This window comes from Budorcas taxicolor, chromosome 11 (assembly GCF_023091745.1).
Source record: "Budorcas taxicolor isolate Tak-1 chromosome 11, Takin1.1, whole genome shotgun sequence".
In the NCBI taxonomy this organism is placed as follows: domain Eukaryota; kingdom Metazoa; phylum Chordata; class Mammalia; order Artiodactyla; family Bovidae; genus Budorcas; species Budorcas taxicolor.
This window is the reverse complement of record NC_068920.1, coordinates 60,091,010-60,105,186: the sequence shown is the minus strand read 5'-3', so window position 1 is coordinate 60,105,186 and position 14,177 is coordinate 60,091,010. Positions and strand designations below refer to the sequence as shown.

The window sequence follows — 14,177 nt, the reverse complement described above, 5'->3', positions numbered from 1 at the left end:
CTTCCACTCCACCCACCCCACTTCCTGTCTCCACCGCTCATGCTGGCAAGCTGGGATCCACACAGGAGTTAGAAATCCACTCCTGTGGGATATTTAGCTTGGGTCACAGGGTGACCAATCCCTCATGCAGACTAATCGAGAACCTTCACCACACAGAGGCTTTTGTGAAACAGTGGTAAAGAATCTGCCGGCAATGTGGGAGGCTTGAGCTCGATCCCTGGGTCGGGAAGATCCCCTGGAAGAGGAAATTGCAACCCACTCCAGTGTTCTGGCCTGGAGAATCCCATGGATAGAGGAGCCTGGCGGGCTACAGTCCATGGAGTTGCAGAATCAGACACGACTGAGCGACCGAACACACTAAGGCGTATGACAACCCCGGGGGCATGACTTGTTGGTGGGCGCAATCGATTGGAGTCAGCAGGTCCCCAGCCTGGTGCTGCCGCTCACAGGCCACATGGTTCAGGACAAGTTGCTTGACTTCCAGCCTCTATATCTTGACTGTAAAACAGAGACAGTCCCAGGCTTTCTTCACAGGGCTGCTGCCAGCCAGTAGTCCTTTTGTGTGCTCAGTAGCTTCAGCCTTGTCAAATTCCTTTCGACCCTATGGACTGTAGCCCGCCAGGCTCCTCTGTCCTCCTAGGAGTAGCATATAGCTTGGTACACTGTGAGGAACTTCACAGATGTGAATCACACATGCTATGGAGCAGCATCTCTGGAAGCAGCTCCTTATTATTGTTCTGTGTTTTTAAAGGGAAGGGAGGTGGGTGTGTGAAGTCCGATCTAGGTGGATGGCTGCACCATGCTGGGCAGGTCAGGGACTGCGAGAGGTCACTGCCCGGGTGCCCAGGGCCTGCGTGGGAAGGACCACAAGGAGGGAGGGAGCAGGAAAGCAAACAAAAGTTCACTTCCCAAAGGTTGTGTTTGAGGCCAGGCCCAGTCAGGCCCTGGTTTTAGGGTGGAGGCCAAGGAGCCCCCAAGGATTAATGAGCTCCAGGGGCAACTGGGGATTCAGCTTTGTCAAAAGCATCCATTGACCCGGAGCAGTGAGCCTTGTGTTTGGTGAGATCTCCAAGGTGCAGCAGCCTGGCACCCGCCTTGAGAGAGCGGCCGTGGCTCTGTCTCCGCCGCGGTGGCAGCACTCCACTGGCGATGCTGGAAGCCACCCAGGCTGCAGAGGCCACATGCCTCCTGGCTGCCAACCGCTGGCCGCCTTTGAAACCTTTTTTTCTAATTATAAAGCTAATAATCATTGTAGGAAAAAAAATTAAGTATAACAAAATAAAAGCGGATTCACAAGCCTATCCCCAGAGGTTGCTGTCATCCCACTCTCCTTTGTTCCATGCAGGTCATGTGAGTCAGGCTGGACTAGGCTGTGCTGAGGTAATGTGCAACATGAGAACCAGGGCCTGTCCTATCTCTGCCCATGGTACTCACCTCTCCTTTCTTTCTTTCTTTTGTTCCCAGTGAGGCAATGTTCTTATTCGTTTATTTATGTTTTTGCACCCTCCCCACCTTGGCACGGGCGACCTTAGTTCCCCGATCAACGATTGAACCTGTGCTCTGTGCGCTGGAAGCGCAGTCTTAACTATGGGACCACCAGGGAAGTCCTCACCTCTCCCTCCTGTTCACGTCCTGGCTCTTAAGGGCAATTAGGATCAGTGTACGCGCAGTCACTTCAGTCCTGTCCGACTCTTTGCAACCCCACAGACTGTAGCCTGCCAGGCTCCTCTGTCCGTGGGATTTCCCAGGCAAGAATACTGGAGTGGGTTTCTGTTTCCTCCTCCAGGGGATCTTCCTGACCCAAGGATCGAACCCACCTCTCTTACATCTCCTGCATTGCCAGGCGGGTTCTTTACCACTTGGCGCCACCTGGGAAGCCCCCATTAGGATCAGAAACCTTGAGATTTTTATCACTAGGCATGATACCAAGTGTTGCTTAAAGTTAGTCTCTATCGTGATAAGCACATGCCTCCTTCTGTGTTTTGAGCTTTTCAAAAAGTGTTAGGACTCAGTGTTAACTTTAACTGAATGCTCCTTTAATTCTTCTTACTTGCCCTGTTGCCCTTTCACACTGTTCATGGGGTTCTCAAGGCAAGAATACTGAAGTGGTATGCCATTCCCTTCTCCAGCATTTTCCAATGCTGTGAAAGATTGAAGGCAGGAGGAGAAGGGGATGACAGAGGATGAGATGGTTGGATGATATAACCAACTTCATGGACATGAGTTTGAGCAAGTTTTGGGAGTTGGTAATGGACAGGGAAGCCTGGCGTGCTGCAGTCCATGGAGTCACAAAGAGTTGGACACAACTGAGTGACTGAACTGAACTGAACTTGCTCTGTTATATTTTTTAAATACTTAATTATTTATTTGGCTGTGTCGGGTGTTTAGTTGTGGCATATGGGACTTCCTTGAGTCACGTGGGGTCTTCTATTGTTGTTCCGGGGCTTAGTGGTTGCCAAGGCATGTGGGATCTTAGTTCCTCAACCAGGGATCGAACCTGCATCCTCTGAATTGCAAGGTAGATTCTTGACCACTGGACTACCAGGGAAGTCCTGTGCCCTGTTACATTTTTAAAAGAATGGGAACCACTGGGGTTCCCTGATTTGCCTGTTTTATGTTATATCATCCATCTGCTTAAAAATGTCCAAGGTAGAGAAAGAAAAAGTTCCTCGAGGCCCAGGTTTTAGAGCATTAACTTGGAGCGAAGAATTAGCAGGATGGAGGGGGGGTGGTCTTTGAAGTAAGACCACTCATATAAGGCACATTGCCTTTAGATAATTCTTCTACCACCCAATCACTTAGAGTCATCACTTCTGCCCTGCACTCTGAAAATCGGAGCTTTATTTTCGTTGAGGGAGGAACTGGGGAGTGCTTTTTGGGCGCCTCACCCGATATATTGTCGGGACACCAGCGGGGCCGCTTCTGTATTGTACTCAGCGGATCCCCAGGGTGTTAGAGCCCAGGGTCCCGGTAACCCCTGGCCCCCCATGCTAGTGGTGGTGATGAATATTTTTTCCTCTCCCCAGAACTGTCTCAACAAACAGCAGTTCCTCATGGCTATCCGCCACCTGCAGCAGTTGCTGAAAGGCCAGGAGACACGCTTCGCCGAGGGCGTCCGTCACATGAAGAGCCGGCTGGCGGCGCTGCAGAGCTCTGTGAGCAAGGCGGGCCCGGATACGCCCCCAGGTGGGTCCCCGGGTCAGCGCCCCGAGCCCTGGGGATCCTCTCCCTGCTCCCATCTCCCATGGCTGGATTGATTCCCAGGCCTTCCCGGCCTCGCCTTCTGTATGGGGCTGGGTGCTAGGAAGACGTGCCCGTTTCCCCCTATCTTCGGGGCTTCCCCGGGGACACTAGTAGTAAACAGCCCACCTGCCAGTGCAGGAGATGTAAGAGACTTGGGTTCCATCTCTGGGTCGAAAGATCCCCTGGAGGAGGAAATGGCAGCCCACTCTAGTGTTCTTGCCTGGAGAACCCCATGCATAGCTTCTCCAGAGAATGGTCGAAAGGCACAACTTTCGGAGCCTGCATCCCCATCAGGAGAGACCCTAGTTGGTTCATTTTTCTTGTTTTGTCATTTAATAGACTATTTTTTTTTAGAGCAGTTGTCATTTCACGGCAAACTGAATGAAAAGCAAAGAGGGGTCCCACATACACTCTCCTGGAACAATTATGGCTTCTTCACCATTAATATCTTGCACTCCTGTGGCCTGCCGGGTACAGCCCATGAACCAACACTGGCTTCTGTTTTCCAGGCATGAAAATTATTCCTTTTCCATGAGCCCCCTGTTAGTGCAGTGGGTTGGGATGGAGGGGCTGCTGAGGGCAATTTGCATTTGTCTCTGCTGTCCTCCCCCCTGCCCCCAGACCCCCTCCCCTGGGGTAGGACTCTGACAGACACTGGGCCTTTCCTGGTTGTCCCAGTAATGGATTGCACGCTGTCAAGTCCTGGCATGGGTGGCTGCATTTCTTCTGGCCTCTCCTCAGGGTGTCAGGGGTCAGGGAGCCTGTTGTATGTTTGTTTAAGTCATGATGACTCTGGTGGCTCATGCAGTAAAGAATCTGCCTGCAATATGGGAGACCTGGGTACAATCCTTGGATTGGGAAGATTCCCCTGGAGAAGGGAACAGCTACCCACTCCAGTATTCTTGCCTGGAGAATCCCATTGACAGAGGAGCCTGGTGGGCTGCAATACATGGGGTCGCAAAAGTCAGACATGAGTGATGGACTAACACTTTTGCTCACATGCACACAGGGTTATGGGGGGTTGGGTAAGGTTGCCATATATTTGTTTAAGTCATCAGCCTGAGGAATATCTAATGTCTTCACTCACTTAAGATGCTTTCCTCCAGGGCCTCCTTGGTGGTGTGAGATGGATTTCCTGGGTTGGATTTTCCACCTTTGCAGACTCTGGTAGCAAATCTAGAGTCTCCACAGCCCTGAGTCAACTCCTGTTTTCTTTGGCTGCATGGGTGCAGAGCTGGACCTGGTGGCCAAAAGCCTCACACTTTCCAAGGTGCCGAGAGGCCGCGGCCTTCACTGGGGCTTGTCACAGTGTGGCATCCCTCCTTTCGGCTGCAGATGTGGAAACTGAGGCCAAGAAACGTGAGTTAGTGATAGTGGGTTCTGTTCTGGGGATTTTGTTCACTGCTGAGGCTCAACCGCACTGGTCCTTCCTGTTTTCATGGGATCAGAGTGCCTGCGGGTTTCTGGGAGTTTCCAGGAAAAGCCTGCAGAAGGGAATTTCTACAACTGCCCTGCCCATCTTTGAGGTCCCTGTCCATGAATACAGAAAAGAAAAGGTAGGGGTTTTCCCTGGTAGTCTAGTGACAAAGACTACGATCCCAATGCAGGGGACCAGGGATCGATCCCTGGTCAGGGAACTGGATCCCACAACTGAAAAAAAAGATCCTTCCTGCCGTAGCCAAAACTGAAGATCCTATGTACTGCAACTAAGACCCAGCACAGCCAAATAAATACACATATATGCATATGTATATATTTAAAAAGAAACATAGCTATGGTTAAATTACTAATCTTCTTGCTGCTGGGTTCAAGGTCTTTTTTTCCTGAGCTATGCGAGACCTTTTTAAAGTGGCCAGTTCTTGGGACATTCCTGTTGGTCTAGCAGTTAAGACTCTGCACTATGGTCATGGGTTTGGGATCAGGGAACCAGGATCCCACAGGACACACCTTAAAAAAAAAGTGGCCAATTCTCTTTTTAAAGAATTGCTGCTGTGCATTTTGTCTCCCTCGTGCATTGGACATGGGGGCGGGCAGCTGTCAGCACCACCTTGCAGGGTAAAGGGCACTGACAGGTGCCCAGGGGAAGCCAGAGGCTTGCCCCAGATCACACTGCAGTTAGAAGGAAAATTACCTTTTCTTTTTTTTAAAAGGGCATTTGCTTGGGAATCAGGAAGAATAATTTCCAGTACCAAAGAATTCTTGGCCTTCTTTCTGGTTTATTTCTGAGTATCTCCCTCCTATTTTCCCAGCCTTTCTTCCCTGAAAACTTCACAGTCCATCAGCTTTAGGACTTATCTCCGCAGCCTCATTCCAATAACGTCCCCAAATCGCCAGGACTGATTTCCTGCTGAGCTCTTTCTTACAGGTTACATCCTCTGGGATGGTGGAGGCCCTGTAGGCCCACCAAGAGACGATCATGATGAAATGAACCAGCCAAGGGGCATGTCTTCCCACCCAACAGAATCCTTTGGCTACCATTTGGGAAATGCCTGAAAATGGATTTTTATTGAATCTGTATCCATTCATTGGGACTTCCCAGGTGGTGCTCTTGGTAAAGAACCCACCTGCCAATGCAGGAGGCACAAGAGACGTGGATTTGATCGCAGGGTTGGGAAGATCCCCTGGAGGAGGGTACATCAGCCCCCTGCAGTATTCTTGCCTAAAGATTCCCGTGGACAGAGGAGCCTGCTGTGCTACGGTCAGTGGGGTCACAAGGAGTCAGACACAACGGAAGCAACTTTGCATGCACGCATGCACATCCATTCACTAAGTCTGCTGACATGTATGTGGGCCTGCTCAGGTAGCTCAAATGGTAAAGAATCCCCTGCAATGCAGGAGACCCAGGTTTGATCCTTGCATTATGGAGCCATGTGGAGATATGATTCCATCCATTCTGATACCGTTTGCCTGTGAGTTGCTCCAGTCGGTAAGTTTTCTTTCTTTGAAGGTTTTAAAAATGTCTCTTCCCCATAGAGACCCTACTCCTTTCCCCCAAAGCATTTTAAATCCTCTTCAGCACAATGCAGTAGGAGATTTTTCAAAGAGAAATATAAAGTCGTGTACTTGCAGGGAGTGAGCTGGGGGTGCCCAAGTGTTGGGATGTGGGTTCGCCTGGCTTTCTGCTCACAAGGTCATTACTGTGGGTGCTCACTTTGAAGTTCACTAACAGAAGGTCACGTGTCAATTGTCAAATGTTCCCCAGAACCCAAAGGGCACTGAGCGTCCTCAGGGAGTGAACCGGCTGCCACTCTTCTCCCAGGACACGGGGGTGGGGATATGGGGCAGAGATGCAAGTGGCTGCTCCCCCGCCCCTGGAGCGATGTGTGGACAGATGCTGTCCGCCTAGTAGATGCTGAGCCATTCTCCATCACAAACTACAGCCTACACAGCTGAAGCAACAGCTTTGTTTTCATCTGTCTAAAACCCTGAAAGTATTTTTTACAAATGACATTTGGATCTTACCTTAAAAACGAGTTAGAAGTGACTGAATTTCCAGCTCAGACAAATCCAAACCCAAGCTGTCCCAACTTGGGGCAGCCTTCCTTTAGACCAGCGTGGACCACGAGTGGAGCTTGGCTGCAGATTGGGGAGGAACAGGGACCATCTCCCCTCTCCAGCCCTGCTGCACACCAAGAGCAAGTTACGTGGCCTTTTCTCTCCTCTGGGATGCCACGGCACTGCTGTCTCTAACTCCCTATTGCCTCTCTGTCTTCATGCCCTATTGCTGTCCAGTCTGTTCACCCCGCTGCGGTCATGGCGGTCTCCCGGACATTCCTCAGACTTGCCAGGCACATGCCTATCTCAGGGCCTTCGCACCAACTTGATCCCTCTATCCTCCTTGGATACCTGCATGGTCATGCCTTTAGCTTCTTCAGCTCTTTGTCCCAAGGAGGCCTCCCCTGACCACTATACCCAAAACACACCCCACCTCTGGCTTCCCCTGTGCTTCTTTCTTTTCTTTTCTTTTTTTTTTAAATTTTAAAATCTTTAATTCTTACATGTGTTCCCAAACATGAACCCCCCTCCCACCTCCCTCCCCATAACATCTCTGTGGGTCATCCCCATGCACCAGCCCCAAGCATGCTGTATCCTGCGTCAGACATAGACTGGCGATTCAATTCTTACATGATAGTATACATGATAGAATGCCATTCTCCCAAATCATCCCACCCTCTCCCTCTCCCTCTGAGTCCATAAGTCCGTTATACACAGCTGTGTCTTTTTTCCTGTCTTGCATACAGGGTCGTCATTGCCATCTTTCTAAATTCCATATATATGTGTTAGTATACTGTATCGGTGTTTTTCTTTCTGGCTTACTTCACTCTGTATAATCGGCTCCAGTTTCATCCATCTCATCAGAACTGATTCAAATGAATTCTTTTTAACGGCTGAGTAATACTCCATTGTGTATATGTACCACAGCTTTCTTTATTTTCTACACGGCACTTGTCACCTCTTGTCACACTCTGCCATTTGCTTGTGGATCTTGCTTGTCGAGTGTCTTCCCTGATGGAAGGAAGCTTCCTGAGAGCTGAGTTTCACCTGTTCGTTCACTAATTGTCTCAAACTCCTAATAGGGTGCCTGGCAGACAGTAAGAATACAATAAACAATTTTTCATTAATTCATTTGGTCAAGAATTATTTATCAGGCCTTCACTACAAGCTGGTGACGGGGATACAGACGAGATAGGAGGTCAGGCAAGGTCTTTGCCCCACTGGAAGTTCTGAGGGGTAGACTGACATCAAATGTACAAACAAACACGTTGATAAGATAATGCCAACAGTTACAAACATTAGAAGAAAGCCAAGTGAGCTCATGGGCAGGGGAAGAATCTTAGTGGAACATGATGGAAGAACACCCTGGAAAGCGGTGGGCGTTCAAGTCAAGACCTAGATAGTGAGAAGCCGCCAGAGATGGGCAGTCCTTGGGGAGAGAACATTCTAGGAAGGGAAAAGGGCAAAAACCAGGGCCTGGAGATGGGGCTGAGTATGGCCTGTCTGGGAGAACCAAGGAGACCCTGGGGAGGCTGGGGCTCCAAGAGAGCAGAACGAGTGGGTAGGCCCTACTGGGGTCCCAGCTCCCACCCTCCCACATTGCCAGGCCCTGCACACCACAGTGTGTCTAAGCCATGATCTCATCTGTCACCAAGCGGGCATGCATTACCTGTGCCCAAGAGCGCTCTGAGTATTCAGTGACATGTAGTATTTTGAATGTGCAGTCCAAGGACTTCCCTGCCAGTCCAGTGGCTAGGCCTCCGAGCTGTCACTGCCAAGGGCTTGAGTTAGATCATTTATCAGGGAACTAAGACCCTGCAAGCTTTGTGGTGCAGCCAAAACATTTAATACAAAATAAGATGTGGAGCCCAGTGCACAGCTTGCCGCAGGCGCTCAGCCTGCGGGTGCTGAGGGTGAGAAGCTTTGTGATCCAGTTTGTTGCTGTTTAGTCACGAAGTCATGTCTGATTCTTTTGTGACCCCATGTCTATAGCCCTCCAGGCTCCTCTGTCTGTGGGATTTCCCAGGTAAGAATACTAGAGTGTGTTGCCATTTCCTTCTTCAGGGGGTCTTCCCGACCCAGCATCAGATCCGCATCTCCTGCCCTGGCAGGCAGATTTTTTCTGCTGAACCACTGGGGAAGCCCACTGTAAGGCAGTTGTTGCCCTTCAGTCACTCCATCTTGTCCGGCTTTTTGTGACCCCACGGACTGCAGTACGCCACGCTTCCCTGTCCTTCACTATCTGCTGAAGGTTGTTCAAATTCATGTCCATTGAGTCGGTGATGCCATCCAACCATCTCATCCTCTGTTGCCCCCTTGTCCTCCTACCCTCAATCTTTCCCAGCATCAGGGGCTTTTACAGTGAGTGGGCTCTTCGCATCAAATGGCCAAAGACCTGGAGCTTCAGCTTCATCGTCATGAATATTCAGGGTTGATTTCCTTTAGGACTGACTGGTTTGATCTCCTTGCTGTCCAAGGGACTCTCAAGAGTCTTCTCTAGCACCATAATTCAAAAGCATCAGTTCTTCTGCACTCAGCCTTCTTTATGGATTGTAATCCAGAATGATGTCTAAATGCTCGTGGGCCTTCCTTTCTTCCTTACAGTTTCCTGCCCTGCTCTGAATGCCCCTCTGGATGGCAGAAAGTTTGGAAGCAAGTACTTAGTGGATCACGAAGTCCATTTTACTTGCAATCCCGGCTTCCGGCTGGTCGGGCCCAGCAGTGTGGTGTGTCTTCCCAACGGCACCTGGACGGGGGAGCAACCCCGCTGTAAAGGTACGGTCCCTCCTTCCCAGGGGCCTGCTGGATGGGAGGGGTCATTCCAACGGACATTTTCTCCCTGATTTTTCAACACAGAGCCGTAGCCAGCCTGTCTGGTGACTCACTCCATGCCTGGCCTGGGCTGGCCTCTGTCTCCAGAATCCCTTGCCAGACCCTCTCAACGATTTAGTCTTGTTTTACCTATAGGGAAATGGACCCATAGAGAGGTGAAGGAATTTGCCCAAGGTCACAGCTAGAGGACAGGCTGAACTGGTTGACATATGCACTCTTATCGCAGAGTTGGGGCAAGAAGCCTTCTGTGGGCTGGGGAGGGGCCAGGGGAGATACTGCGGAGAGACGTTCCTTATTTGGACTGCTTTGCTCTGGGGCTGCCGTTTGACGGCAAGGTTCTTTGTGATCTATAACGCTGAGGAAATTTCTCAGGAGTCCTTTGTGACTGCATTGGGGCTTGGTGTAGGCAAGCTGCAGGAGAAACCATTTAGCTGAGAAGGAGGCATGAAAAGGCTTCTTTTTTTCTCTGTGCTAACCTTGAAAACAGTACATTTTTTTTTAATTGGAGGATAATTGCTTTACAATATTGTGTTGGCTTCTTCCATACAACAACATGAATCAGCCACAAGTACGCATATGTCCCTCCCTCCTGAACCTCCCTGCTCTCCCTCATGCCACCCCAGCCCTCACGGCTGTCACAGAGCACCAGGCTGAGCTCCTGTGCTAGACAGCGGCTCCCCGCCGGCTCTGTCTCACATGTGGTATATGTACATCAGTGCTCCTCTCTTAATGCATCCCCTCTCCCTTCCCCACTGTGTCCAAAGTCTGTTCTGTAAATCTTCATGTTAACTCCTGTCCTGCAAATAGGTTCATCAGTACCAATTTTCTAGATTCCAATATGCTTTAATATACTAATTGTGTTTTTCTCTTTCTGACTTACTTCACTCTGTATAACAAGCCATCCATTTCATTGGAACTGACTCACATGCTCTCCTTTTTGTGGCTGAGTAACATTCCATTGTGTTTATGCACCACACCTTCTTTATCCATTCGCCTGCTGATGGACATCGAGGCTGCTTCCATGTCCTAGCTGTTGCAAATAGCGCTCCTGTGAACATTGGGGTACACGTGTCTTTTTCAATTATGGCTTTCTCAGCCTATATGTCCAATAGCAGGGTTGCTGGGTCATAATGTAGTTTTATTCCTAGTTTTTGAAAATAATTTCCATACTGTTCTCCTAGTGGCTATATCAATTTACATTCCCACCACCAGTGCAAGAGGGTCCCCTTTTCTTTACACCCTCTCCAGCATTTATTGCTTGTAGATTTTTTGATGATGGCCTTTCTGAAGGTGTGAGGTGATACCTCATTGCAATTTTGATTTGCATTTCTCTAATAAAGAATGATGTTGAGCATCTTTTCATGGAAAATAGTACTTTCTTGAGGGAGAGGAAAATCAGCCATGGCACACATAATTTGTTGGCTTTTCAAAAGCATATGGTCAAGGACTTCCCTGGCCATCCAGTGATTGAGACTCCATGATTGCACTGCAGAGGGCACAGGTTTGATCCCTGGATGAGGAACTAAGATTCTACATGTCAACTGGCATGGTCAAAGAAAAAAAGTATATGGTCAAAATATCATGGATACCAGTCATTTTCAGAACAAGAATCATGGGACTTCTGCTGGGGCAGAATGTCCATGACTCTCCCAAGCTTTGAAGGGGAAAATACAAATGTTACATAAATATCAGTAAGTTTATTGTGAAGAGTAGCTTGGAGAGGACTTCTAGTGCATGAATAACTTGAAAATATAAAGGAACATCAGGAAGACAGGCCTTCTCTAAAGACAAAAGCAGGCTGATATGACGGGCCCTGGGCAACTAGAACCATATTCATGGATCTAGACCTCCATTTCCTGTCTCCTGGAAAGAACCGTGGTTTGAAGGTTGATGACAGGTACCAGCTCTCACTCAGAGTTATCTGGGAAACACCCAGGAAATCAAGCCATGTAACCTGCAAACACTGAAAATGCCAATATCTGGACTTAGCCTTGACCTTGAAAGCTCTCCATCCAGGATCAGCACCTTATGTGTACTAAACTACGGCAGCAGATGTGGGACTACAGCAGCATTTCATTGCCATCGCTTTGGGTGTCTGTACTTCTAACTTCTAATTCTCCAAGCCAGGCTCCAGCAATACATGAACCGTGACCTTTCAGACGTTCAAGCTGGTTTTAGAAAAGGCAGAGGAACCAGAGATCAAATTGCCAACATCCACTGGATCATCGAAAAAGCAAGAGAGTTCCAGAAAAACATCTGTTTCTGCTTTATTGACTATGCCAAAGCCTTTGACTGTGTGGATCACAATAAACTGTGGAAAATTCTGAAAGAGATGGAAATACCAGACCACCTGACCTGCCTCTTGAAAAACTTTTATGCAGGTCAGGAAGCAACAATTAGAGCTGGGCATGGAACAACAGACGGGTTCCAAGTAGGAAAAGGAGTACGTCAAGGCTGTATATTGTCACCCTGCTTATTTAACTTCTATGCAGAGTACATCCTGAGAAACACTGGGCGGGAGGAAGCACAAGCTGGAATCAAGATTGCCAGGAGAAATATCAGTAACCTCAGATATGCAGATGATACCACCCTTATGGCAGAAAGTGAAGAAGAACTAAACTCTTGATGAAAGTGAAAGAGGAGAGTGAAAAAGCTGGCTTAAAATTCAACATTCAGAAAAGTAAGACCATGGCATCTGGTCCCATCAGTTCATGGGAAATAGATGGGGAAACAGTGGAAACAGTGGCTGACTTTATCTTTTGGGGCTCCAAAATCACTGCGGATGGTGATTGCTGCCATGAAATTAAAAGACGCTTACTCCTTGGAAGGAAAGTAGATAGCATATTAAAAAGTAGAGACATTACTTTGCCAACAAAGATCCATCTAGTCAAGGCTATGGTTTTTCCAGTAGTCATGTGTGGATGTGAGAGTTGGACTATAAAGAAAACTGAACGCTGAAGAATTGATGCTTTTGAACTGTGGTGTTGGAGAAGACTCTTGAGAGTCCCTTGGACTGCAAGGAGATCCAACCAGTCCATCCTAAAGGAGATCAGTCCTGGGTGTTCATTGGAAGGACTGATGTTGAAGCTGAAACTCCAGTACTTTGGCCACCTGAGGTGAAGAGCTGACTTATTAGAAAAGACTCTGATGCTGGGAAAGATTGAAGGCAGGAGGAGAAGGGGACGACGGAGATAGATGGTTGGATGGCATCACTGACTTGATGGACATGAGTTTGGGTGGACTCTGGGAGTTGGTAATATACAGGGAGGCCTGGTGTGCTGTGGTTCATGGGGTTGCAAAGAGTCAGACACGACTGAACAACTGAACTGAACTTCTAACTTAGGGCTTCCCTGCTGGCTCAGCTGGTAAAGAATCTGCCTGCAATGCAGGAGACCTGGGTTTGATCCCTGGGTTGGGAAGATCCCTTGGAGAAGGGAATGACTACCCACTGCAGTATTCTGGCCTGGAGAATTCCTTGGACTGTATAGTCCGTGGGGTCACAAAGAGTCAGACTAGCATTGAGTTACAGACCTCAGTTGGTTTCTTTCTCTGAGCATTGGGTGCCTCTGATGGCCATTCCATCTTCCATGAGGTGTGTGGGCATCTCACCTCTTGGTGCCCTTGTCGTGGACACCCAGGTGACAGTCCCCTCCCCATCACCACCAACAGTGCTGATGAAGTCTTCTTTCCCCACCTCTTTGTCTCTGGGCCATGTATCTGGGGCTGGAGTTGGGGGGCAGTTGGTTGTATGCTCACTTCCTTTGGACCAAGTGCTGTTGTGTTGTTCTTCACAAGAGCGAGACCAGCCCCTGCTCTCCTGGTAATGCTGTGGACAGAAGCACATTTTACTCTTGTGAGAATTTTTCTTTCTTGCTCAGGTCTTCTCCATATTTGGCCCTCAGTTGTGATACACATTTACAGTGAGCATCATCTGGTTTGAATGAAAAGATGGGTTCATAAGAGAAGAGAGCTGAAAAAATGCATATTTAGGCAGATAAATAAGAAACACTGGAGGCTCAGGAACATAGTCATAAGTGGCTTGAGCAAAGAAATCCATTGTTGCTTGACAAAGTTGGGACCCATAGGAGCCCAATGTCATCTTAGTGTAAATATGTGTCATATGTTATGCATATATATACGTTAATATATGAAATTTGTCTTTCTGATTTACTTCAATCTGTATAATAGGCTCTAGATTCATCCACCTCACTAGAACTGACTCAAATTCTTTCTTATGGCTGAGTAATATCATTCATTTGTCGACCGGCATCTAAGTTGCTTCTATGGCCTAGCTGTTGTATAGTGCCTTCTCAGCGGATCCTGGGTATGTCTGCCAGCTGCGCTCCTGATCTTACACCTATTAATTATATATTAGCATCTCACCTCCCTGCAGCAGGACCAACCCCCTTAGTGGAAAATGGAGTCTTACCGTATCATGGCCTGTGTGCTGTGGATCCCAAACTTTCAGGCGCTCCAGGATCACCCAGAAAGCTTATAAAACATAAGTTCTGATGCCCCAACAGGTCTACTGAGTTGGGTGAGATCTTTTTGGATAGGACTTTGGGAATCTGCATTTTTTCATATGATTGTGATGTTAACTGAATTTT

At 48.5% G+C, this 14,177-nt stretch overlaps 1 protein-coding gene across 1 annotated transcript in view; it reads left to right on the top strand.

The window, feature by feature from the left end:
• The window catches only part of FBLN7 (fibulin 7), a 57,154-nt gene that overhangs the window by 20,450 nt on the left and 22,527 nt on the right, over positions 1–14,177 (top strand). The window contains exons 2-3 of the mRNA XM_052649187.1: positions 3,027–3,186; positions 9,343–9,513. Coding sequence (XP_052505147.1) covers positions 3,027–3,186; positions 9,343–9,513 — 331 coding nt within the window. The remainder of the gene's footprint in view (positions 1–3,026; positions 3,187–9,342; positions 9,514–14,177) is intronic.